Source organism: Branchiostoma belcheri, unplaced genomic scaffold, assembly GCF_001625305.1.
Source record: "Branchiostoma belcheri isolate BF01 breed outbred unplaced genomic scaffold, Haploidv18h27 scaffold22, whole genome shotgun sequence".
Classification (NCBI taxonomy): Eukaryota; Metazoa; Chordata; class Leptocardii; order Amphioxiformes; family Branchiostomatidae; genus Branchiostoma; species Branchiostoma belcheri.
Window position 1 is genome coordinate 3,253,188 of NW_017803713.1, and position 25,931 is coordinate 3,279,118.

General features: G+C 41.4%; 1 protein-coding gene across 1 annotated transcript; it reads left to right on the forward strand.

The window, feature by feature from the left end:
- Positions 1 to 1,362: 1,362 nt before the first annotated feature.
- On the forward strand, positions 1,363 to 25,627 carry LOC109470155 (kynurenine formamidase-like). The gene is made up of 6 exons (XM_019768937.1): positions 1,363 to 1,398; positions 3,696 to 3,832; positions 4,857 to 4,966; positions 22,882 to 23,037; positions 24,114 to 24,301; positions 25,379 to 25,627. The coding sequence occupies exons 1-6, from the start codon at positions 1,363 to 1,365 to the stop codon at positions 25,625 to 25,627; spliced, it is 876 nt and encodes a 291-aa protein (XP_019624496.1).
- The last annotated feature ends 304 nt before the right edge of the window (positions 25,628 to 25,931 follow it).

Sequence of the window (25,931 nt, forward strand, 5' to 3'; positions counted from 1 at the left end):
GTATTACGTATAAACAATATATGATATTAAATATACGTACATATCTGGAATAGCTGTTAGCAAATGCTCCATGCATCTGTACAGTAGTGAAAGCATTGGTGGCGTTGAATTCTGTTGCTTCTATGCAATAAAATGTTGGCGGTTTCTGAAAAAAATCCCGAGTGTCTGATGATCTTATCTAAGTATTCTTAGTAAATTACGACGTTTGTCATTATGTTTCATCTGTTTTATCCATATCCATATAATTTCGAGAATTGCTTAAGTTGGTTTATGTTGATACCTTAAAGGCAACCAGTGCAGTTTTTACGACTTGGAAACCCGATTTTTCAATGCCAATATTCTAGTCATTTATCTACACACTGAGTTGAAATCACACTGTCTCAATGTATATGGACCCTCATGGAGCAAAGATTCCAAAAATTATGACGGAAATGGTTACTGGAAGGGCCCTGGGCTGATTTTTAGGGTACCATTTTAATGTGAAGCAGTATGTGTCAATATCACAAATATTGCCCTATTCAGAATATTTCCAGTCTTGCTGCCCTGAAGTCGCATTGGATATACTTGACTATATGAAGTAATTTTTACAGGTCCACCTTTCAACTTTAATCTCATCTTGCGTACTCCCATATTGTTTCTTGTTGGTTGTAAACTGACACTGTAAACGTCAGGCCGTCTGTAGACGTGGGCCCGTTTTGACGACTTTGCTGGTGAAAAGAAGAAGACAAGAAACAGTCTGTAGGTCTGTAACCTTTGACATATGTCAAGCTTGCTGAGTGTGCACTAGAGCTGGCCTGTGTAGACTCTGGGAACAGTCTGGCATCCAGGCTACCATGTTGGCTGTGGAGCTGAATAGCTGGCTTGTGTAGGCCCTGGAAACAGTCTGATTTCCAGGCTAGATGTTGAACCTAGAGATGGCCACTTGAAGCCCTGGAAAGTCTGGTGTCCAGGCTACAATGTTGGCCCTGCAGCTGAGAAACCGGTCTGTTCGAATCACCGCTGCCGTGTTTGTTTACATTCTGGTAGTTTGTGGTGGCACCACAAACTGAATTCGCCTCATGTGGGCTGTTTTAACGCCAATCATAAATGTCAGAAATTTGAGATAATTGCTCAAAATTTTTGAAAAGAGGAAGTAAACTATAATCACATGATATCTTTTGAAAAAAACATTTCAATTTCTGATTTAAAAATGTTACGTAGTGATGATGCCCCCTTAACAATTATGTAGAGTGAAAGTTGAAAGGTCATTGGTGGGTTAAGCAAACATAGCTTCAGTTACTATTGTAACACTAACAGTGCGTCACTGCATCACTACGGAGAAACTCAGACCTTCATCAACATATCCGTGAAGACTGCTTCGTCATGGCTAACAGCACGTACACCCTCCTCCTAATCACGGTAAGTATTCGAGAAACATCCTACATTTCAGTTTTGAAGAATTATAAGACTGTCGCCGGTTCGCAAACTACGTTGTAAAACTTCTAACACTAGTAGTCGAACGTAGTTTCACTGGCACTACAATATACTAGTAGTATTGGCGTTGTTCTGTGTTCTATTTCGTTTGGATAAGGTAGGAGAACGCTGCCTTTTTGCTAACCTAATATGTACTTACAGAGTTTTTGTTTATACGTAAATTTGTCCTAAATTCAGCTCGAGAGAAATTCCTTTGAACAATCATGCATACAGAACATTCTTGGCTTGAAGAATACGTACTACGTAGCTTGAAAACTTTCCGTTTGACGTAGAATTTGAGACTTTCAGTGTTTTCTGAATGAAGTTAGTACTAGTTGATCCTCCTTGATTCAATACGTTACTAGGTAAACACAACTGTATACCGTGTAAGCTGTTATTTGCGTACTGCTTTCTGCGTATCAATTGTCCGTAACTTTTTGGGTTAGGTTTGTACACGCTACATGGTACGTTTGTTTTAGCCTCCACCAGGCCTTTCTACGGGAATACGGATGGTAGAATTCGGCAAAAAAGAGAATCAAATAGGGCAAGGGAGTCCGGCCGCGGGGAGGTAGTTTCTTTCCCTCCGCGGCCAGTCAAACCTACAAGGCGGCCAAACTCCCCTGGCAAATATTCTCCTATATATAGCCAGCGTAGTTAGTCTGGTAGAGACCACGTTTGTTCTACCAAACAAACTTCAGTTAACATTGGAAGAAATGATGACAAAGATTTCTGTACTCTTCTACTTACTCGATGTAATTTAGGGGCCTGTTGTAGAAAAATTGATTTGTCATCCCATACTTTCTTTTAAAAAGACATTTTTGACACGAAAAACGTTGAGGCGTTACAATGCACATATTTACCTCAACACGAACTTTGGACGGTGTTTTTTGAATGCGCTCTGCCGGCCAGTGTTAGTATAGTATGAGGGTTAGGCCTAACCAATTTAATTTGTTGTTGCTCAGATTTTTTCAGAAAAAAATATGGAAATATGGAGCGACAGGGTGAAAAAAAACAGGCCAAGGCACCCCATGATAGCCGGAAATGTTACAATATGAGCCATGAAGTGAACATACCAGGCTGGTTTATAATTAAAACAATAGATTTTGAACGAAACAAAATTGCACTGAAAAAATTTAACAACTAGCAAGAAAAGGATTTTCTTCAACCGATGGAGCCAAAATATGTCCCTTTTTTGCAAATCAGAAAAAAAAATGGACAGGGCGAATCCGAGAAACAACAAATTAAATTGGTGTGGCCTTACAACAACATCGTACCGCTACCCTTTCTTTATCTGTCATTTGTTTTACAATGAATAAATATAACGTAATTTCTCATGCTTTATTCTGCTTAAAAAGATAGCTATCATTTTCACACACTTGAAAAAGTATTTCCAGATTTGCAATCTTGGTTCACCTCGGCCATGTACTTTAAAAGACAATTTTTATTTCTGACTGTAATATAAAATTGTCGCCAATCTCATCATCATCATCATCATGCCTCCGGATTATAATAATAACCTTTATTGTACATTTATGCCCTACCGGGCTAAGTACAGGCGAACAGATGAAATACAATGTAGGTAATACACATGTTTGTTGTACAAACAGCTCTAAAACTACTCTAATACAGAGGTTCGGCTTCTTCTCGTTTCTTTGTGATGTTAAAAATATAATTTTAAATGGGTTTGTATAATACAGGATGAGAAAGATAATTTTTTTCAATATTAGGCAAGTATTGGAAGTAAGGAAACGTACTTGTAATATATCTAAAAAGATCATTTCTTTCATTACTATTCAAACTACAATCAATAACTAAGTGGGCTTCGTCTTCTACTTTGTTTGAGCTAACAAATTATAAATCCGGTGAGGTACACTTGATAAAGTTACTCCAGTATGTCCTATCTCTCATAGCGGACACTAATGCAGTCCCAGTGTCTCTCTCTAACATGGACAAAAGTGTGGTATAAGGACGTCCCACTCTACGTCTCCCAGTAGGAAGCCACTGTACTAATCTACCAGCTGGTTCGTTACTACGAACAACATGCCCTGCCAGGGCGAGTCTACGTCGTCGGGCTACAGACGAAATGGGCGGGAGAGATCCATAGAGTTGTTTGTTTGTTAGATGTTGTCTCCATGAAATATTATACACTGTTCTTAACATTCTTGTATATGTACCATCTCGTTTCTTGCTCTGGGCAGAATTCTGGCCAATCTGTTTACCCCTTTTTTTATCGTAAACTGTAGGCACTTTGCGGACTGTTTGGACCTTCTAGCGGCTCGTTGCCCGGCGAACCCCGCATGATCGAACTGACGTGGCGGCTAGAGAACGGCATGCCCCACTGGCCCGGCATGGTCCCGTACAACTTCACCATAGTGGACAGGTACATATTAGCCCCCTAGCTTCACGGTACCCTATGTAAGGCCACACCAAGTAATTTTTGTGGATGACGTCAAAAGATTCAAATATTTAAAAGAGGATAACTCAAGAACCGGTTGACGGATCGTCGTGATTTTTGGTATGTGGGTAGCTTACGTGATGCTTAATATAATTATGTGATAATTATGCAAATATGGATGTAATTTGCATAATTTACGGCAAATTCTATAAATAAGCTGCATTCCATGATAAGACAATTGAAGCTTGTGACATTGGTATTTGAGAACGAGAGAAACACAGGCATATATTGATTATGTAAATGAAGACTTAATTTGCATAATTAATGAGACAATTTTATAATTCTGTAACGATAACTGCCTGGAATTTCATACTTGAAGTATTTGAAAGTTAAGTGAAGGTGAACATCATTAAACATAATTTATTCAAATCAGGACCTTATTTGCATAATTTATGAGAAAATGCTAGAATGACATTGTTTGTTAATTGTCTTTTGGTTGAGAATATGATAAAATGATATAATTCATGAAAATTATGAACCTATTTGTTAAATCAGAGAGGAATAATCAATAATTTGTCAGTCATAAAGATTAACTATCATTTGGCGAAGGTATGAGATCGGGGAACTCTAGTTGTATATGGCGTGGTGAACATATGTAAAATCTGATAAGGATTTTTTTGTGTGTTATATGATTAAAAAAAAAACTTCGGGAAAACTTTTAATCTCCAAGCAGATTTTTGAGTGGCTGCAAAAATAAACAGTATCAAATTGGCCAGCCAGTATCCAATGGGATGACCAAACAAAATATAGACTCCCCTTGCCCAAGTGAGGCCGCTTGGAGATTAGAAAACTGTATGGATTTACATTGGTAATGGTTGATTGTTTACTTCAGTATATTAGTAGGCCAAATCAATAACCAAAACATAGCATGCAAGTCGAGTCGTTATTTCACAATTAACAACAAAAGCAGCCTAATCAAGTTGTCTTTGTTTATGTTTGTCACGTGAAGAAACGTAATACCTGACGGTTTCTACTTGGAACTGAACAACATCTACCTGGCAGAGCACACCGGCACACATCTGGACGCACCCGCACACTTCATACAGGGAGCATGGCGATGTGAGTCAACTTTAACACTTCATTTCTTTTTATTACGTCCGGGGGAGGAGACATCCTTCCGCGGAAGGGTTTTGTGAGAGATTTAGATTTTCATGTTCTCAGCTGTTTGTCGCGTTTGAGTGGACGGATTTTTGGAGACTCGGTGTGTTTTACTTTTGGTGGCCCCAGAACACCCCTTTGAGCGTGAAATGGTCGCGACCGTTGACCTTTGGCGTGTTGAAGATATTCTCGGTCTGGTCCACGTATATGACCTCTCGCACAGAGGGGTGTCTCGATAAATTCTTTGTTTCTACATGCAAAAATACAATACATAGTGGTGACGCACTCAAGCACTCAAGCTTATATTCACGTCACCACCAGACATAAAATAAAAATTACATCACAAAACATGGGTAACGTCCAGGTAACAAGAGAACAGAGTCATTTCTCAAATACTCATTATAACACAGCTATATCTTTCTGAAAATAAGCGATTTAACAACTGATTTATACTTCTGTATTCATTTATAATATCATAATAGTTCCACTTCATTTCACTCTCAAATTTCCAGAGTCTGTATTTGTCTCTGTATAGCCGGTATAACCGCCCCTTGGTGTAACACATGACGTGCGTACATCATGTGCATATCTTCTAAACTACAATTTGCTAATTTAGGCCGCCACAGCAAGTAAATTGTATGGATGGCATCCTCCGCAGACTCCACATCTAATGCGAGTGAGCGAAAAAAAAAACAAGGTGGGGTGAAAAAAAAAGCAAGGTTCCCACATTTTCAAATTTTTACTCAATTATTGTACAAACAGTTTTGATTCAGTGGGAAAATCACATATACACAGCCAGCATCACACATCACTGCGTCAAAGTAAAAAAAACAACATTAAATCGGCCTTTTCTTGTTTCATCTCTTCATAGTTATCTGCCATACACGTTCCGGCATGGCAACAGACATCTTTGCCCATTTTCGGCATGTTGACCACTGTCAGAAGGCAACAAAATTTTATTGTTTCTTTTTTTCAAAAATCAGGTGAAAATCAATGCACGCGCTGATGCCATCCATAAAAATTACTTGCTGTGGCCTTACTATACTTTTTGAAAAATTTGTCTGTCAACTACAGAACAACGTACAAATCACCACTTAGCTTCTTTGCTTACGTATTTAGATATTTACATCTCGTAAATTTCTCTACATATCAGTATATCTCAGATACATACATATGTTCCTCTGAGTATACATCTAGTCCTTCGAGACAAAGCTTTCACGGCATCATGATACATACTCAATAGATATACACACACAAACCAAGGTATTATGCTACATATCATTTAGTCGCTGACAACCAAATCTATATACCATTCCACAAACAACAAAAATCTAAAACACATCATAATCAAAATGGCATACTTGCGGTATTGAAGTTTAATCTAGCGTCTTTTTTAGGGGTCACTTGTTTAAATGCAATAGCTCAATTGGTAGAGTGCTCGCTTTGTAACCGGGAGGTCGTGAGTTCTAACCCCGGCCGGGTCATACCAAAGACTCTAAACACTTCTTTCTCTGCTTAGCACTCAGCACATATGAGAAAGAATGTGGGAAGGTCAAACACACAGCACTACCAGCGGACTAGCCCCCTGCTGTAGTGCCTTGTACAACTGTGTGTTGCCCAAGGGCTACAGAAATGGATATGGGCACCAAACCCTATGCTCGGCATCAGGGCACTGGAGACCTTTCTAGTTTAAATAAAAGCGTTTGTGCTTTCGTATGTTGTATTCAGTAGATGTATTCGTACAGAGAACTTACATTTCGATTGTTACACAGTAAATCTAGCATAAAAATTATATAAAGTGTTTTTTTTGATGCTTTGACTAGTGAAAAAAAACTAAATACTTTGGCGGCGATGACCTGCTTTCTTTAAAGTTTCGTCCGTCCATGATTTAGAAACCTTCACGCTAAAAGTTTTTGATCTGCGAATTTGGCCTTCGTTAATCATCCAAGCATCATCCTTTGCCCTGGCAATGGGCATGTTTACATACTGTGGGTATGAAACGTTTCGGTAAGTTTTGTTCTTTAATGGCTGAAGTTGCAATGCAGTCTTGTACATAACGTTAGTGTGCTCTCTGGTAGCACATGAATGAACAGTAGAAAGATTACTATAGAAGCTCATTGCCTTTTCTCTAGAAAAGAGATCTCTTCGCATTCTACCATATCTACCCACTAAAACTCTACGCTTCGCTGTTGTAGGTGTTTCGTAAGATGACATGTCTGCATTTCTTGCCCTAACTCGATAATTTTGTGCCTCTGCCGCAACTCTAGAGGCTGTGCCGTATGAGGAAGGCTTACACCGTAACCAGTTTACCATAGGGAGGGTCGCCCCCGGCTGCTGAAGCATTGAAAGGTACACTAGGGTGTACCTCATCATGGCCTGCCGACAGAGGCAACTGCAGTGCCAGAGGCCACGACAGGGGGCGCCCTGCGGTGTTTTCGTAGTTGTAGTAGTCATCGCCGATTTCCCAGTAATGATGCAGAGATCCCGGCCGCGTGTTGTAGTAGTTGAAGTAGTCCTCGGGAATCTGCCAGTAGGTCCTGGAAGTCTCAGACGGTGAAGTGTCGGTGTTTTCGTACTCGTTGTAGTAGTACTCGTCTGGAATTTCGCTGTACTGCTGTTCATCACCTGAGCAAGAAGCTTGTTGGCCGACCCTACCAGTTGTCCTATCTGAACCTGCTGTACCTTGGATGATATTAACAGTGACAGCCTGGCTGTTTCCCCCAGCTATCATCCAGTGATTCAAGGAGGCAAGAGGAGAACCTACTGAGAGTTGGGCAGCCTGTGCAGCTTGGTTACCCCGTGAACAGCATCCCTTCTTTCTGACCAAAAACCACACTGTAAGCATTGCTACCAGAGTAACTCCTATCACAGCTAACAGCGTGGTTAGACCCACATGTAAGGATGGCATCTTACCCAGTACCTTCACAGTTGGAGCTGTGTAAGGAATCGTCTGATTCTCGATTTTAGAGCGTCTTGTGCCTGTTGGAAACTTCTTTTGTTCTGTTTTCTTTTGTTCTACACAGCAGGTGGCTTCGTCAAGCGTGTCTGACAGGGGTGTAGTGAAGACATGTCGGTATGTCTCCCCCCAGGCAGTGCTGACTAGACATGTCACATTCTTCGGTTCTTCAAAGCCTGTTGTAACGTTTTTACTGTAGCTATGAGTATGATTTCCGTGTTTACCGGCTGTTATATCATACAAAACTACTGCAACGTTCTGGGATCTGTTGGAGGGTCTATCGACACAAATAGGGACGATTCGAAGGTTAGCTTCTTGACCCAAAGCGATCTTTACGCCACCTGCATCTTTCCAAACATGTTTGCAAAAGCCTGTGAAGTTTTTGACTTGTTTGTCTGATTCTGTGTGGAGGAATATCATCACCAATGGCAGGTCATAGTCTATTTTGCTTTCCGTCTTAAGGCTCCGAAGCACACACTGACCCATCGCCAGATCAAGGTTCGGATGCGCTAGTTGTGGGGAGAAGTCGTGTTCCGTTTGAATGTGATATTTCCTCGTTTTATGTAATTGAGTGATACAGAAAAGTACTTCATTGACCGTCACTGCAATGCGGTGTTCAGAATATCGAGATTTTTTGTGATAAATACTCCAGTTCATCACCAGGGGGAAAGAATCACCCATAGAAAGTAGTTTATTTCCGCTGACTTTAAAGATTTGTAGTTTGTGGAGCCCCTTTACAGTTTCGCTAGGCAGGTGATTCAATGCATTACTACTTAAATCAAGGTGTAGCAACTTTGAGATTGACTTAAACGCCTTTGGGTGGATGCTTTGGATGAAATTTGATTTTAAAGAAAGATGGACTAGCCTCTCTAGTTTAAAAAACCAAGAAGGCTCAATGGTTTTCAATGAGTTATAATCGAGTAACAATACATGCATGGCAGTAAGTTGTTTGAAGCAGTGTGAATCTATGCTGCTGATATTGTTGTGTGATAGTGACAGGGAGCTGAAAATTCGTGGAAACTTCAAACTATTGAACCATTTTTGCTTGACGTGAGTCAGGTTGTTAAAGTCAAGGTTTAGAATGCTTAGCTCGGCAAACGCAGCCAGGGTAAACTCTTCTATATCTGTAATTCCACACTCAACCAGAGCAAGTGAGTGTACTCTCGACTGCTGAGGTGGTCGTATTCTCTGAACGGACAGTAAACCAAATGAGAACCCTCGAATTGCTACATACATGCTGTCAGGAGGGCACGTTAGGTTTGTTTGAGAAGGGTCTAGCGCATGTTGTTGCTGTATCTGCATGGAGCAGACCAGACATGTTACATCCAAAGGGATACCAGGACCGCTTACTTTCTCAAATGGCCTGTTGGCTCTGGTATTGGGGACGCAATTTGACCACGATGTCGTGGTACTGCACCCAGGAAAACACGTCGAGCCTAGACTTCCAGATATCACTTCGACCAGAATAAAAACAATTACAATCTGCCGCCCTACTTTCTGCATCGTAACAGGTTGTTTCGAATAAAATATAAAATCAAAGAATCTAGTTTAACTTTTCTCTGGAGTTTTGAAGATGACGCGATGGCGTATTGAACAGCTGAAATGATCTCTTGCTGATTCTGATGCGGTGTCGCTATGGCTTGAGAAGGCGAACAATTGGTCTGGTGTGTGTCCTGAAAATAAAACATATAATTATGCATATCATCATTTGCCACCCTGTGTCAACTTACTAATAGGTACTTTCACTACATGAAAACTGTGAAATACTAATAATGCTACCGAAATAACTCAGCATTTCCAACGTTTTGCAGCACAGTTTGTGAACTTTATTTTGCTGTTTATCTCTGTTTGTTTACTTATTTTACAACCGAATGTGCAATCCTAGATAAAGTTACAAATGCCCCGGTCCGCCGTACATTGTAATAGGTCCGCCGGCGGCGGGCGTGAGGTAACGTTAGGGATGTGCAAAAACATGTCGGAAAATTCCTATAACACTCGAAAAAAAGGCAGCATATTTACACGCGCCCGCAAACATTTTTATGGCTAATTTTTGGCCAGTTTTGGAGAGTTTTGTTATGTCCTTGGGGTTTTGTTTAGAGTAGGACGGAAAACAGTGCCGCGACTCCATTAATAGTCCGACTCCGTGCTCTTCCGTGTTGCATTATATGGTACACGTTTTCACAACAAACAACAGCTACAGGAGGCCAGAGACATATTTATGTAAAGCAGTGAACGTATTTTCACCGTCTATTATTAATATTCATTGCATGTGTGCAAAAGTATGTCGTCTATTATTCATATGTCTGGTCATTATCTATTTCTAGTCTGAGCCCTTCTTTAAAAGACAATTCGAGAACACCCCATGAGCATTTTCATACTTTCTGCTTAAAAACCTCAGAGTAGAGATATAGAAAAACTGTATCTATTTTAATAAAATCATATCTCTTTGACTAAAACAATTTCTACTTCCACGATAGGAGTTAGTGTCCATGCCACACACCGGGCACCTTAAAAAAAACCACCACACTTATCAAAAAGAGCAGGAGTCCATCCCTGTGCAAGTGCATCAAGCGAGCACATCCCAGTTTATTTGGCGTTTTTATTCTAAGCTGCACACCCTCAAATCTAGCGACCGTCTTTGCCATGGAATAATTCGGAAGGAGAATAACTGTATATGGGATGAAAGGACATCTCTTCAGCTACAAGACTATCTGAGTTTGGTTTCTTCAGCCTCTTTAATTTTGGTAAAATCAACAGAAAAAACATTATTTTCACTCCAAAATTAATGCATAAAGTTCTGAATTTTCGCGTAGGATAATCCCATAGAAAAAAATTCTGGCAGAAATGACTGATGCTGGCAGTAAGACCCAAACCTTGACTATACCCGAGTAAATTATGAAGAAAAATTTAGTACTGTAATATTTTTTATACGTCCACAGCGCGACGGGTTGCAAATCGACTCTTAGGAAGGCGAGGAGCGAAATCTAGGTCAGACGGGCGGATTACACTTGGCGCGCAAGGATACCCGGAAGCAGGGTTCGGAGCCAAAAGAAATTTACACCCAAAAATCATCATTTCTTACATGTTAATGTTTAATGATATTTCGTGGAAGTTTATGAGAAATGTCACCTCAAACTTGGACCCTCAAAATCCCTTCGTCACTTTTTTAATGGCGCACTATCAGAATTGGGGTGTGCACCGTTAAAGTACACTCCGGTCTCGCACAGCTTGTACTTGTAAGTGTGTTCAGCGTATAAAGGGTTTGTAACAGTCTTCTTTACTGCTTCCCAGATGTCACGGAGGTCTAGGGCGGATTTACCGCCAATCCTAAGTCCAACACGTTAGCCGTACTCTCACTACGATAACACTAAGGACTGACACAAGCCACGGGATACGATGTACCACCGGAAGGTTTATTGGGCTATTCCAAAAAATAAAGGAGAATGGGGGGCGGAAGAGGTTGGACTGGACAGGGGGGGTGGGTCAAATACCTGGACTGGACAGGGGGGTTGGGTCAAATACCTGGAACGGACAGGGGGGTTGGGTCAACCAAATCTGGAACGGACAGGGGGTTGGGTCAAACAAATCTGGAACGGACAGGGGGGTTGGGTCAAACAAACCTGGAACGGACAGGGGGGTTGGGTCAAACAAATCTGGAACGGACAGGGGGGATGGGTCGAAATAATGAAATTGGACTGGACAGGGGGATGGGTAAAAAAAATTCTGGACTGGACAGGGGGGTTGGGCCAAAAGCTGATTTTAGACCTCTTCCACCCCCCCCCTCCACAGTTATTTTTTGGAACAGCCCATTCACTCAATTCCGAACCTAGCACAAGTTGGCGAAAGCTAAGAGGAGAGTAGGTTGTAATAATTCTATGAGTACACGAGACAGAGGTGTTACAGGACAATCAACTCGTATGGAAAAAGGCTAGCTGACTCTTACGGAAAGATCACAAAGTATATGAACACTACACGTTAAAACCCTGGCTACACAAATGTTACCCAGAAAGTTATTACATACCTAGTCAGAAGTGACGGGAGGCTTCGATCTACAAGGGTAGTAGACCCGCTAATATAGACTCATAGGATCATTACAATCTACTGACTCCTCGGGTGGGGGATGTTGGCAGGAAGGCGCTTCAAAATCTCTCTCCCCGAGATCGGGAGGGCGCCGAATTACATTCAGAAAGCTACGTGATTGACAGTCGGTGATCAGTTTGGGAACCTCTTCCTGATTGGTTGGAAGTAAATGCAAATGACCCAAACCGGTTTTAGCCGGCGGGCTACATCGCAGAAAGTGGTTTTTCAGACCTACAGGGTGTTTGGGAAGTCAGAAGTTAACTGGGTCAACATCCGGGACCTTTGAGTCTGGGAGTGTGTTGAGGCGGCACAACACAGTATTAGCCCTATGGGGATTTCTATAGTTAAGGACCCCAAAGTGACTCACTTCGACTCACTGAAAATCATAGTAGGGTGCACAAGCAAGGTTCAGATTTTTGATATGTTTAATTTCAGGGTATAGTGTACAAAATATGTGAAAATGAGCTTAGATTTGCCGGCTAGTTATTTTCTCATGCCCTATTTTATTAGCGCCACTGCGGAGGTCATGGAACTGCAGCCGAGGCACAGTACTAGGCGGGACAAGTATCCAAGCGCAAATCTACGCCGACTGAACACGCACCATAATTCAACTTTTACAGTCTCAAAACTGACGTATTCCTCTAACATTTACCATAGGTTCTATCTCGATGCCATGCACAAAACAATCTCTGCACCCTTCTCTAGTATTGTGCAGCACTACTTTGTGCCCGGACTACTTTTCCCATAAATACTGTGTTGTGCGGCCTTGACGAAATCTGCTGAGTCGGCCAACATCCGGGGCCTACAGAGTATAAGAACGTAATCTAACCACTAATCCTACTGTTACAGGTTTACCGGTTACACAAAACAAACAAGAGTCTACTCACCGATGCTCTCTATATAAACCTCGATCGGCCTTCTCGCAAGTCGTAAAAATTAGCGTCGTCGGCCTCGGAAGCCCACACTTTTCTGTCCCAGTTTCGTATACAGCTATGGATGCCAATATACCACATTAGTTATACTCGAATTCTCTCATTTAAAGGCATCCAATACGACTTCAGGGCAGCAAAACTGGAAATATTCTGAATAAGGGAATCTTTATGATGTTGACACATACTGCTTCACATTAGCACATTTCAATCAGTATTTCATACTTAGGGTATTTAAAATGTTGGTCTTAATTGACCTTTAAGGTCGCTTAATGTTGCAGTAAAGATAAAGCACTGATTTACAGGAACCCACTTTCCTCCGCCGCTATGTCTAGTCGTCAGCCCACCTGGTCTGCGGTTACACTATATGTGGCGTCTGTGGTATTTGAGGCCACAACGTCTTAATTTTATGGATGGCATTCTTTGATGACACCCAAATTAAAAAAAATCGGGCCCCCCAAAAAAGCTACTAAACCACAGAAATACAAAGCTGGTATTGTGAATTTACAGCAGTACAAAGCGACGTATACGACAAGCCGGCATGTACTGGCTTTTTGCGGAATTTATGAATTGGCACTGTACGTATGTACTGAGTTCTTGAGTCGTGGAGCTTCGGTAGCCTGGGTGCCGTCCTCCAGAGTTACTACCAGCTCCCTGTTGTCGCTAACTACCATGGACTAACCAGGCCAAAAGCCAGGGCAGAGTCTAGGATAAAGTGTTTTTTTTTTCTTGAGAACAGGCGAAAATCAGTGCGCACGTGGATTCCATCCATAAAATTAAGACGGTGTGGCCTAAAATTGTCAGCGGAGGGAGGGGGGGGTGATGAAATTCCATCGTCCAGTTTAATCTACTGCCACCGTACTGTCATCATCTGTGTCAGCTACTTTAGATGCATTGTCTGGAGATATGTCTGTTTTTTTTTTATGGATATATATTTTAGATTGACTATTCTACCTCTTGAAGATGCAACGATGTTAAAACAAAGTCAGCGAAGCATCTTGTGACCATTGAATGGTTTCCGATACACATTCACAAGTTTGCCATGGCTAGGAGTGGCTTGGCTGGTGTTCGGCAAATTCGGCTACGGTACGGCTGTTTCAAAATGTTTAAAACATTTGTGGGTCGTTCGGGAGGTTCGATCATAGTTGGCTGGTTTTTTAAGCAAAACACCAGCCAAACATTCGGGAGTAAAGCCAGAGCAAGTAATTTTTATGGATGGCATTGGCGCGCGCATTTTTTTCGCCCGATTTTGTAAAAAAAAAACTAAAAAAAGAACAAGAAATTTTTCTTATCATGAAAGTTCATCTGTGCTGGTAGTTACATGTTTAAAGTTAAAACTTTTGGTCCAACACAAGAAATTTTGTTGCCTTCTGACAGTGGTCAATGTGCCAAAAATGGACAAAGATGTCTGTTGCCATGCCGAAACGTGGATGGCAGATAACTACATGTATGAAGAGGGGAGACAGGCAAGACAAGGCTCTGATTTATTGTTTTGACTTTTACTTTGATGCAGTGATGTGTTTCATTCCTTTTTTATGTTCCTACTGAACCAAAACCATTTGTACAATGATTGAAAACTTTCCTTTTTCAAAGTTACTTCAGTGACAAATGGCAATAGTTGGCAATAAAGTTAGCACAATATAGGTCTCATTTCTTGTTTGACAGGGTTTATGATGTCAAAATTTCAAAATCTAGAAATCTTGTTTTTTTTTGTCCCGCCTTGTTTTTTAATCGCCCTCTCGCATTAGATTCGGAGTCCGAGGAGGATGTCATCCATAAAATGTACGCGTTGGCGGGAAAATCTGACTGGGCGAATTATCTTTTCCTGGGCTCAACCCGGCTCATCATATCCTGCATTTGGCCCAAAAGCAGCAAACGAGCTGTTATCCACACAGCGGTAGTGTACACGAACATATTGGTGAGCCCGTTCCAACTTATCTGCGCTACTCTTGACGTGGATGTAACAATGTGGCGGCAAGTTGAAATATGTGGGTACAGCAGGAAAGTGGCCATCGCGCTACTTCCTAAACTGAAAACAACAGAACTCAAGTTAGAACTGGGAAGAAGGGGAAAGAAGGATGATTTAAAGAAAAGTAAGGTTGAGATGACGGAAAACTTATGCAAACTAATGGAGAAAGAATATGACGACTTGGAAACATTAAAAGAAACTTGGGCAGAAGAACAAGCGGAAGAAGTAGAACATGAGCAATTGAATGACAGAGATCAAGTAGAAGAAGAAATCGAACGCGAAGAAATGCTAGAAAGGTTGCGGAATCTCAGGGATAGTGTTAGTACCCAGCCACAACTTGCTTGCTGCCAAATGTGTGATAAGGCAATAACATTAGAAGAAAGCAAACAGTGTGTATGTGTAGCCTGCTTTGGCTCTAAAGCCTCAGCACAAACTCCACAAACCTCAGAGGAAACAGTTAAGATAGAACTAAAGAAAATAGCAGACACTTTGACCTCAATACAAGACAGTCTACACGTACAGTGCACATGTGCAAGCTTTAGGTTGCGAAGTACCTGAGTTGGAAAAATTGAGGGAGGAAAATGAATCACTAAGGGAAGCAATTCGCATCCTCACAGCAGAAGGTAGACAGTCTTGCACACCTAAGCCCACAGACAACCCTAGGACAAAGTGAGAGACAGAGCTAGGTTGGTAACAGTTCATGGGCCCGCGTAGTCAAAGGCCCTCCAGAAATAGACAACATCACACACCTTACAATGTACAGCAAAGTAATAGATATCAATCGCTGGTAGATCTGTTTGACAATGAAGCAGAGACTGTTAGCAACTTCGAGGAGAATATGTGGGGCTATGCCCAGCCTCCGAGAAGAGTTAGAGAAACAAAGACAAGTCGATCAGGTACAGACAAAAATGCTACATGGCAGTCCTACAAGCAGCAAGGTAACAATTTGAGACCTTCTAGCGTGACAGAACTTAGCAGTAATGATTGTAGCTCTCAGCCCGAACAGCGATTAAGCCAACAACATACGCTGAAACCCCCAGATGTAGCCATCTTGGCTGACTCAATGACTAAAGGTCTAAATCCAAGACGTATGTCCAGAAATACTGGAAAAACAGTGGTATGTAGAACACACAGGGGAGCTAGAATAGAACAGATGGAGAAATGGGCTATGTCTGACTTACGCGAGGTCCAACCATATATGGTAATCGTACATGTCGGTACTAATAACCTACATGAAGATATCCCTACAATCATGGAGAAGTTCGAGACACTAGGTAATAATATATCTGATCAGTTTGCACATATATGTTTCTCTAGTCTAGTGGTCAGAACTGGCGCTAGCGCCAAGATAGATAAAGTAAACCAACTTCTTGCTACCTTATGACAGTAGTTATGTACTGGGAAAGGATGGGGCTTCCTAGAGAACAAAGACATAAAACCACAGCATTTGTATGATGGTATCCATCTAAACACAAAAGGAACTGCTTTGCTTGCCGCAAACATAAATCATTTCATCAGGAAGGATTTTCAACATGTCACCCTCAACAGGAGACCCCAATGGTCCAGTGTTCAGGACAGACTGCTGCAATTAAGCAGGCAGCGATAATAGCCCAGGCACATGGACACTTACCTGAGTTGAACCAAATTGATAATGTACATACCTGTTATAATCACTCTGACCCATTATCCTCCCCTAAACTAGAGAGATGCAGTCAATACTCTAAGGTAAAAGTAAAAGATTGCAGCGAATTGAACAGCAAACAATCAAAAAATGAGTGTAAAACGCCTCTTATCCCTACTTCTTTAAAAGCCCAAAATCATTTAACTTCAGAGCTGACTTGTCTTAGCCTTAATGTAAGGGGGTTAAATGACCAAGTTAAGCGCAGAACAGTCTTTAGGTGGTTACATATGCAAAAGGTAAATATAGCGTTTCTACAGGAAACCTTCTCACATGAAAAAGTTGAACACATGTGGAATGCCGAGTGGGGTGGTCAGATCCATTATAGTCATGGCACAAACCACAGTAAGGGAGTCGCCATACTTATAAACCCTAAAACAATGTACAAAATAACTGAGAAGAAAAATGATACAAATGGTAGATTACTTATTTTGAATGTTGAAATTGCAGGAGAACATCTTTGCTTAGTCAACTTGTATTCCCCTAATGACATTACTGAGCAGGAATCTTTCTTTCAGGACGTAAACCACAAAACTAAGATAAATACTGAGTTAAAAATGATAATTGCAGGAGATTTCAACTGTCCTCTCAATTGTAAGGACAAATCTGGCGGTCGTCCAGTACAAGAAAAAGACAAGATAATACAGAGCATAAACCTTTTGATGAAAGCAAATGACCTAATAGATATTTGGCGTGAAAAAAACCCTAGTGAGAGGCAATACACTTGGCGAGATGTCAACAAAGGGATCATGTGCCGTTTAGACTACATTCTTGTATCAAATAATCTTAAACCAAGATGTGATAGTGTGACCATAGTAGATGCCCCCTCCCCCGACCATTCAGCAGTTAAAATGTATTTGCAACCAGAACTTTTTGTAAAAAGAGGGCCAGGTTTCTGGCGATTTAATAATACATTGCTTAATGACACTGAGTATGTAAAATCTATGAAGCTTAAAATCGACGAGACTAAGGTAAAATACTCTTACGTTGAAGATATACAACTTTTGTGGGATCTGATTAAGATGGAAATAAGGTCTTATACAATATACTACTCCAAACAAAAGGCTAAAGAAAGGAAAAAAGAAGAACAAAAGGCAGAAGCAGAGACAAATAAGTACCTAAGAAGTTACGAAACAGAATCAAATAAAGACACATGGCTTAAATATAGTTTAGCCAAAGAAAAGTTAGAAAAAATTAGACAATTAAAAGTCAAAGGGTCCATCATTAGAAGCCGGACCCGATGGCATGAAGAAGGAGAGAAAAGTACAAAATATTTCCTAAACCTGGAAAAACGCAACTACGATCAGAAATGTATTAACGAATTGATGACAGAAAATAATATACTCATTACAGATCCGCGTGAGATTTTGGAGGAAGAAAAAAATTCTTCAAATCATTGTACACATCAAAACAAACAAATCCAAATGAAGCCGTATTTGACCAATTTTTCTCAAATAATGAAACGAACAAACTTTTACCTGATCAACAAGAAAAGTGTGAAGGTAATATATCCTTACTTGAGGCCCACTCTGCATTAAAAAGATGGCAGAAAAGAAAAATAGGACACCAGGGACGGACGGCCTGACTTTTGAATTTCTCCTGCATTTTTGGGATAATATCAATGGTGAGATGGTCAGTTCGTTTAATGCAGCGTTGGAAAAAGGGGAACTGTCAACATCTCAGAAACGTGGTATCATAAGACTTATACCTAAAAATGGTGACACAAGGAAACTTGAGAACTGGAGACCTATATCATTATTAAACTGCGACTATAAAATCCTCACTAAATGTCTTGCTAAGCGGATAGAACCCATCCTACCACACTTAATACATGAAGATCAAACTGGGTATGTTAAGGGGAGATATATAGGAACCAATGTTAGACGTATTTGGGACATTATACATGGCACAGAAATGGCACAGTCCAAAGGTATAGCTTTATTCGTCGACTTTCGAAAAGCTTTTGATTCGCTTGAATGGAATTACCTAGATAAAACACTACAGACCTTTAATTTCGGCCCAGGGTTCAGAAAATGGATGTCGGTACTGTATAAAAACGCTTGTAGCTGTGTTATAAATAATGGCTTTATTTCTGAATGGTTTAGTCTTGAAAGAGGAGTAAGACAGGGAGACCCCCTTTCGGGCCTACTCTTCATAATAGGACTTGAACCACTCGCCAATAAAATTCGATCAGATGAAAGAATTGGCGGAATTATCATAAGCAAGCAGCTACAAAAAACCTAATGTACGCTGACGACACCACAATCTTGACAAATGGAGTTGAGTCAGCGAAAAATGCTCTGTCAGTCTTAGAAACGTTTGAATATTGCTCAGGACTTCAAGTTAGTAAGAAAAAACAGAAGCCATGTGGCTGGGTACAAATAAGGACAGAAAGGACACACCTCTAGGTGTCCACTGGCCAAGCAAGCCATTCAAATGTCTTGGGGTCCATTTCTCCTATGACAGAAAGAAATGCGAAGAACTGGACTTTGATGAAAAGTTGAAGAAAATGAGAAACTTGTTAAATATTTGGTCAGGAAGAGATTTAACTTTAATAGGAAAAATCCTCGTATTTAAAGCGACGGTCACAACTCGCCGTACGTGCTTCTGCGTGCTGTCTACGTGCAAAAACGTGGGCAAACGTACGGCATCCGTGCGTGGTGAGTACCGCCTCCGTACGGAATCCTACGGATTTGGAAGCACGCAGACACGCCGTAGAACCTTAAGTGCATGTAATACTTTTTCTACGTGCGGTCTGCGGATTTACCACACGTGCGTGCGAGTACGTGCGACGCGCGTGCCCCGTACAGCCTATGAGCGTGCAACGTACGGACTCCGTGAGTCTAACTTCACTATTCTCACGTGTAATTGCTGTACGGACAGCGCACGAAGCACGTCAGTGCCACGCACGGTGCTTGCGTCATCCGTGCTTACTCCTCACTTCCCAGTTGACCTGCTCAATGACCACGCAGAACACACGTGCACCATACTAGGTGCTCCGCACGTGCAACGCACGCGCAACGCACCTGATTTCTACAGTATATAAAGACGACTTGACGGGCGACTGCCAACTCGTCTCCAAGATGCCCAGGAAGGCTCAGAAGAAGTCTACCAGACAAGATCCAAAGAAACGGGCCGCGGAAGACACCAGGGCGGCTAGTGATGATGAAGTTAACAGGAGGTGCACGCACTTACAACGTGCGAGTGAGTAAGGAAATCGTGCGCACGCCGCACGTGTAGGTACGGCCTGTACGCGGCAACGTGGCAATCGCACAGAGATCGTACGTTGTAAGCACGTACAACTCACTTACCACTTGCGCAACGTACGATGCACGCAACCGCTGACGGTCAGGCGTGTCGTGCAGACCACGTACGTACACCTTGCGAGTGACGTACTCCCTCGGCCGGCCACCCTACGTTTGACAGAAAAACGTAGCAGACGTAGCCACGACAAAACGTACGGACAAAAGCACGCACGGCGAGTTGTGACCGAGGCTTAAGTCACTAGCTGTATCCAAACTAATATATAATTGTTCAGTACTCAAAGCCCCAGAAGACTTTGATAAGAAAGTCAATTCAATAGGACTGAAGTTTATATGGAATAACAAATCACCAAAGGTCAAGTTGTCAACCCTAATGGGAAACAGGGAACAAGGTGGCTTAAATATGATGAATTTTACTTGCATGTTAAAGGCACTGAACGCCAGCTGGATAAAGAGAATATACACAACAAATGTATTAGAATATCACTTCCACTGCTTTGGGGGAACTTTTTTATTAAAGTGCAATTTCTCAGTTAAAGCATTGAATGTTAAGAACATGCCTTCTTTTTATGTAAGCATGTTAGAAGCATGGTAGGAGTTAAATTCACACCGCCCACAAACTAACGAGGAAATAAGACATGAATTTCTTTGGAACAATCAATACATAGTACAAAACTGTAAATCGATTTTCTGGAAAAAGTTGTTTGAAGAGGGAATAAAAACAATTCAGGACATAGCCGATGAACATGGTAACATTTTAACTCCTGAAGATTTAAGAAAAAAATATTCAATTTCCTTGAATGCATCAGAGCTCCTAAGATATTATGGGCTGCGTGAATCCATCCCCACGAGTTGGAAAACGACCTTGAAAGAGCCTGACAGTATGTCTGTATGTAATATTAACGAACAAACACAGGAAATAGACATACAGAAAGTAACAAACAAAATCTTGTATAAGAAATATGTAGCAAGACTGTATGTCCCTCCAACAAATGTACATAATTTAGAAGTGATCTTTCAAGGGGATGTAATTCCTCGACTCTTCTTCGCCCCAAGTCGACTAGTTGAGACGAAACTGCAAAACTTTATGTTTAAGATATTACATAACTTCTTGCCAACAAAAATGTGGTTGTATAAAAGGAAAATAGGCGAATCAGGATTATGCCAACATTGTAATACAGAACAAACTATAATGCACCTGCTTTATCAATGCAAGTACGCACAACGAATTTGGGTTGAATTCTTTAAGTGGTGGAAAATTGTGGTAGGAAAAGACGTTAAGTTAGACCCACACGAAATAGTGTATGGTAGTGTCGATATGTCGAACAAAATGTACTTCTGTGTTACTGATATTAAGTTTTATTTATATAAGATGTACATTAAGGATTTACTTCATTTTACTAGCTTCGAAGAGTGTAAGACTAGATTTAAAGCAATTCACTTCTGATTTTATGATGATTGTAAATACGGGGGGGTAACTGATGGTGTGGGCGTCTCAGGTTGTTTTTAATATGCTAACATTGATCATGTATGTATAGTATTTGTATTTTTATACTGTAAACCTTTGTATGTGTCACACTGTATGTAATGTTTTCTGTATTTTTGTCAATAAAGTGTTTAAAAAATAAAAAAAAAATCCATAAAATGTACTTACTGTGGCCTAAAATTGTCGGCGGAGGGAGGGGGCGGGGTGATGAAATTCCATCGCCCAGTTTATTAAATCTACTGCCACCGTACTGTCATCATCTGTGTCAGCTACTTTAGATGCATTGTCTGGAGATATGTCTGTTTTTTCGATGGATGGCTCATGTATATTTTAGATGTCAGTGATATAATTAACTATTCTATACCTCTTGAAGATGCAACAATGTTAACACAAAGTCAGAGAAATATTTCATAACCCTTGAATGGTTCCTGATACACATTCACAAATTTGTCCCGCCGGCCATGGTTAGGGGGGCACACCCCAGTTTATTTTGGGTCTCAATTCGATTCTACATACCCTCAACTCTAGCGACCGTCTCTTTCAGGAAATACCTCTTAAGCCAAAATACTGTGTTTGCAAATGAAGGATATCTCTCTAGCTACGAGAACAATAGAATTCTTTCACCTCTCACATTTTAGTAAATTTCAGGGGGGAAAAGAATTTTTCGATGAAAAATGATGCGAAAAATTGGCCATTTTCACGTGGAATTAGACCCATCACCCAGAATTTAGCCACCAATATGACTTATATGGTCGGAGAGAGGAAACATTTATGTACTATTCAGAAAAGTATAAAGAGAATCCTAATACTGAGATTATCACAATACTAGTAGCCCGTCGCGCGAGGCATAGCGACAGCACCCCCAGAACGCATACAACGCATATATAGGTCAAACCGAAGCACCGCGCTGAAGGCAGAAGGACACCCGGAAGTAAGCCTGGGGCCCGAAATCAATTTTCACCCAAAACACGGCACTTCTTACACTTTCCAGCCATGTTAGTAGTTAATACCACTTTGTAGCAGATTATGAGAAATGTAAACTCAAACATGAACCATCGGAACCCCTTCGTCACTTTTTTTCCGGGCACTACCTTGGAAGAATTGGTGTGTGCACCGTTAGGAGTGGGACGGCTGGCGTTCGGCGAATTCGGCTGCGCCACACGACCGCAGCCCGACAGTATAGTTCGAAAAAGCTCGTCGGCACAATATAATGTACTACACCTGAGCGAAACCCGTAATGTATTGTACCTAGCAGTTAGGGCAGAACGTCTCACATAATGTTGTATTCACGTATATAAGGTTAACATCCCGTCTGTAGTTTCCAAATGTTATGTCGGAAAAGATATCGTCTGCAACAGTCAAAATTCTGATGCAACGTTGAGCAAAAATCCAACTAAAACCATGAAAAATCAGGGTTTTGCGCAGGCGTAGTACATTCTGCTGACATGCTATTCCAAAAAAATCTCTTCTTGTTTTGTTTGTTTATTTGTTTGTTTGTTTGTATGTTGTTTGTAGTGGACCAGGTGCCCCTGCAGAATCTGGCCGGACCTGGCGTGGTGGTGGACGTGAGGGACAAGACCAGAGACAACCCTGATTACGAGATTGGGCCACAGGACTTCCAGGACTGGGAACGAGAACATGGGCGGATCCCTGACGGCAGTGTGCTCATGCGTGAGTTAGACCTTTTTCCCACTGGGATAAGGTAGCAGAACGTACACAGTTTTCGCCCTATGGAGATTTCTATAGTAAGGACCCCAAGATGACTCACGTAGAAATTATAGTAGGGTGCACTTCACAAATACGAAAATTAAATATGTTTGAGAAGAAGGTATAAGCTATAAAATATGTAGAAACCAAAAAATCCTGTCGGCGTATCTGCTCGTAACGTACACTTTGAAATCACTCTCTACGGAAGAGATCTGAACTGCAGCAAACTCACCCGGAAAGCCAGTTGCGCAATACGGCGCATTTATACACGAAATGCAAAACCTTCACAATTCAAATCATACAGTCTCAAACCCGACACATTCCTACACCACACAGCGCAATTTACGTCTGGCTGACGCTCTAATTACAGGCTTTCTACCCAGCCTTCAAGAATATTCCCTGTACTACTTTCTATACGCCCATTAATACTGTGTTCTGCTACCATAAACTTTATTTGCCCGGAGGCTAATTGCTTTTACAATGAAGGATACTACTCAGTGCAATACATGTACAATAATAGAAGACAGGTAACAACTGTCTGGAAAAAGTTATACTTCTACTACTACGCTAGCTATCATGGGGTTCGACTTCTTCTTTGAAGGCAGTGGATAATGAATAGGCCCACATTCTGCATAATGAGTGGGTTTTGTGTTCTTAGTAGAAACGTAGTCTTTTGGTGATCTTCTAAATGACGAAAGGATGGAGAGATTGTGTGTTTGTGTCTGTCTGTCTGTCTCTCTGTAAACACGATAACTCAAAAAGACTTAAATGGATTGTCTTCATATTTAGTAGGTGGGTAGGTCTTGATGAGATCTCGAAATGATTAGATTTTGGGCCCCCTGGCGGCTTGTTATGGTACTGCAACGGAATTTCCGGTTTTGATATCTCATGATCTAGACATGCTGGGGTCACGAAATTTGAATGGTACGTAACTCGTGCTGGGAAAGAAGTGACGTAGGTTTGGACCCCCTAGCCGCTTGCTCTTGAACTGCAGGGGCGTTTGTTTAAAAAAAATCATTTATGTTATGTCTGATTTTCAGTCCGTACAGGATGGGGGGAGTGGTACTGGGAGCAGGGTGAGACTGCCTACCTCGGCACGGACACCGGTAACACCACCCTGCTGCACTTCCCCGGCCTGCACCCAGAGGGCGCTCAGTGGCTGGCAGACAACAGGAAAATGCACGTCATCGGCATCGACACTGGGTCCATGGATAATGGGCAATCTGTGGTGGGTTCCTTTTTATCCAGGGGTGCCAGAGTATACAGTGCAATTTTACGGAATGCATGCAATTTTATAGAATACAGTGCAATTTTAAGGAATACACTAGAATCGTATTAATATACAGTTCAATTTTACGGAATACAGTGCAATATTACAAGTAAAATTATACTTACACTGTAAGATCGGACTGTGTATTGATATGATTGCACTGTATTACGTAAAATTGCACTGTATACTAGTAAAGTTGCACTGTATTCCGTAAAATTGCATTGTATTCCGAAAAATTGCATTGTATTCCGAAAAATTGCACTATGGCACCCCTTTGATCTAGTCTCCACAATCAGACTCCATTGCGGGTTTAATAAAAAGTAGAAATTGGCCTAAAAATGTGATGTAATTGGCCAGATGAGTTGGCCGGCCAGAGAGCGTCTATTTGCAGGCCCTTTAGGCCGATTTCTACTATTTATTCAGCCTGCAAAGGAGTCTGGTGGAGACTACATTTTATCTAGTACTACCTTCGCCAAGACGTTTTCAGTAGTATCTGTGTGTGTGAATGTGCGTATGTGAATGTTTAACACGATACATCAAGAGGCTATTAAAGGGTTGTCATGAAACTTGGTAGGTAGATAGATCTTGATGAGACCTCGAACTACTATACTATCATAAAAGTTCATCGGTGTTGGTAGTTAACAGCTTTTGGTCCAACACAAACATTCTCTCACCTAGAGCTTTCGACCAGTTACCCTGGTCTTCCTCAGTAGACTGACCCAGTGAGGCTTGTCACGTGGCTTCTTTGAAGTGTGACGTCAACACTGGGTCAAAGGTATCTGGTAGACGTCTCAGTCTACTGAGGAAGACCAGAGTGACTGGTCGAAAGGTTTTGGTGAAAGAATTTTTGTGTTGGACCAAACGTTTTAAATTAACTTTAAACATGTTAACTACCAACACCGATGAACTTTTATGATAGTATAGTAGTTGGAGGTCTCATTAAGATCTATCTACCTACCAAGTTTCATGACAACCCTTCAATAGCCTCTTGAGGTATTGTGTTAAATCGATTTAAATCCATGTTTTCGGTATTAGCAAAAAATGAGCCATCGGATACTTCTGCCGAAGAGGGTGATCTTCATAGAGAACGTGGGTCACCTGGACCAGCTGCCGACTACCGGGTCCACGGTGTACGCCATGCCCATCCTGATCGGGCAGGGCAGCGGCGGGCCGGCGCGAGTCTTCGCCATCGTTGACGGGCGAACAAGCGCCTGTAGCCCGCTCACGTCTACCTTCGCCACCGTACTTCTGACGCTCTCCTCCGTCATACTCAACGTGATTTAAAACCCTTGTCCTTCATTTACAGTACCATCTATATTAAACCCTGTAAAGGTACGATTCGGGGGGTATTTCTCGTGCAATGGCATCACACCACAGCGAAATACAACCACGCGGAAGTAACTATGCCACTGCGGGGGAAAAATAATTGGGGGTCTATGATCTAATTAAGACATGAAATTATTGAAAAATATTGTGCCAGGAATGCCAGCAGGACAAAGGTTAAGCATCATCAGGTCACACCAATTTAATTTGTTGGTTCTCGGATTCGCCTCTTCATTTTTTTTGATTTCCAAAAAAAAAAAGATTC

Excerpts from the sequence above, each read along its gene's own strand:
- LOC109470155 (XM_019768937.1), top strand. The coding sequence starts at position 1,363 with ATGGCTAACAGCACGTACACCCTCCTCCTAATCACG. Across the intron at positions 1,399-3,695 it reads ACACCCTCCTCCTAATCACG|GCACTTTGCGGACTGTTTGG; the intron begins GTAAGTATTCGA and ends CGTAAACTGTAG. Across the intron at positions 24,302-25,378 it reads TGGATAATGGGCAATCTGTG|CAAAAAATGAGCCATCGGAT; the intron begins GTGGGTTCCTTT and ends TTTCGGTATTAG.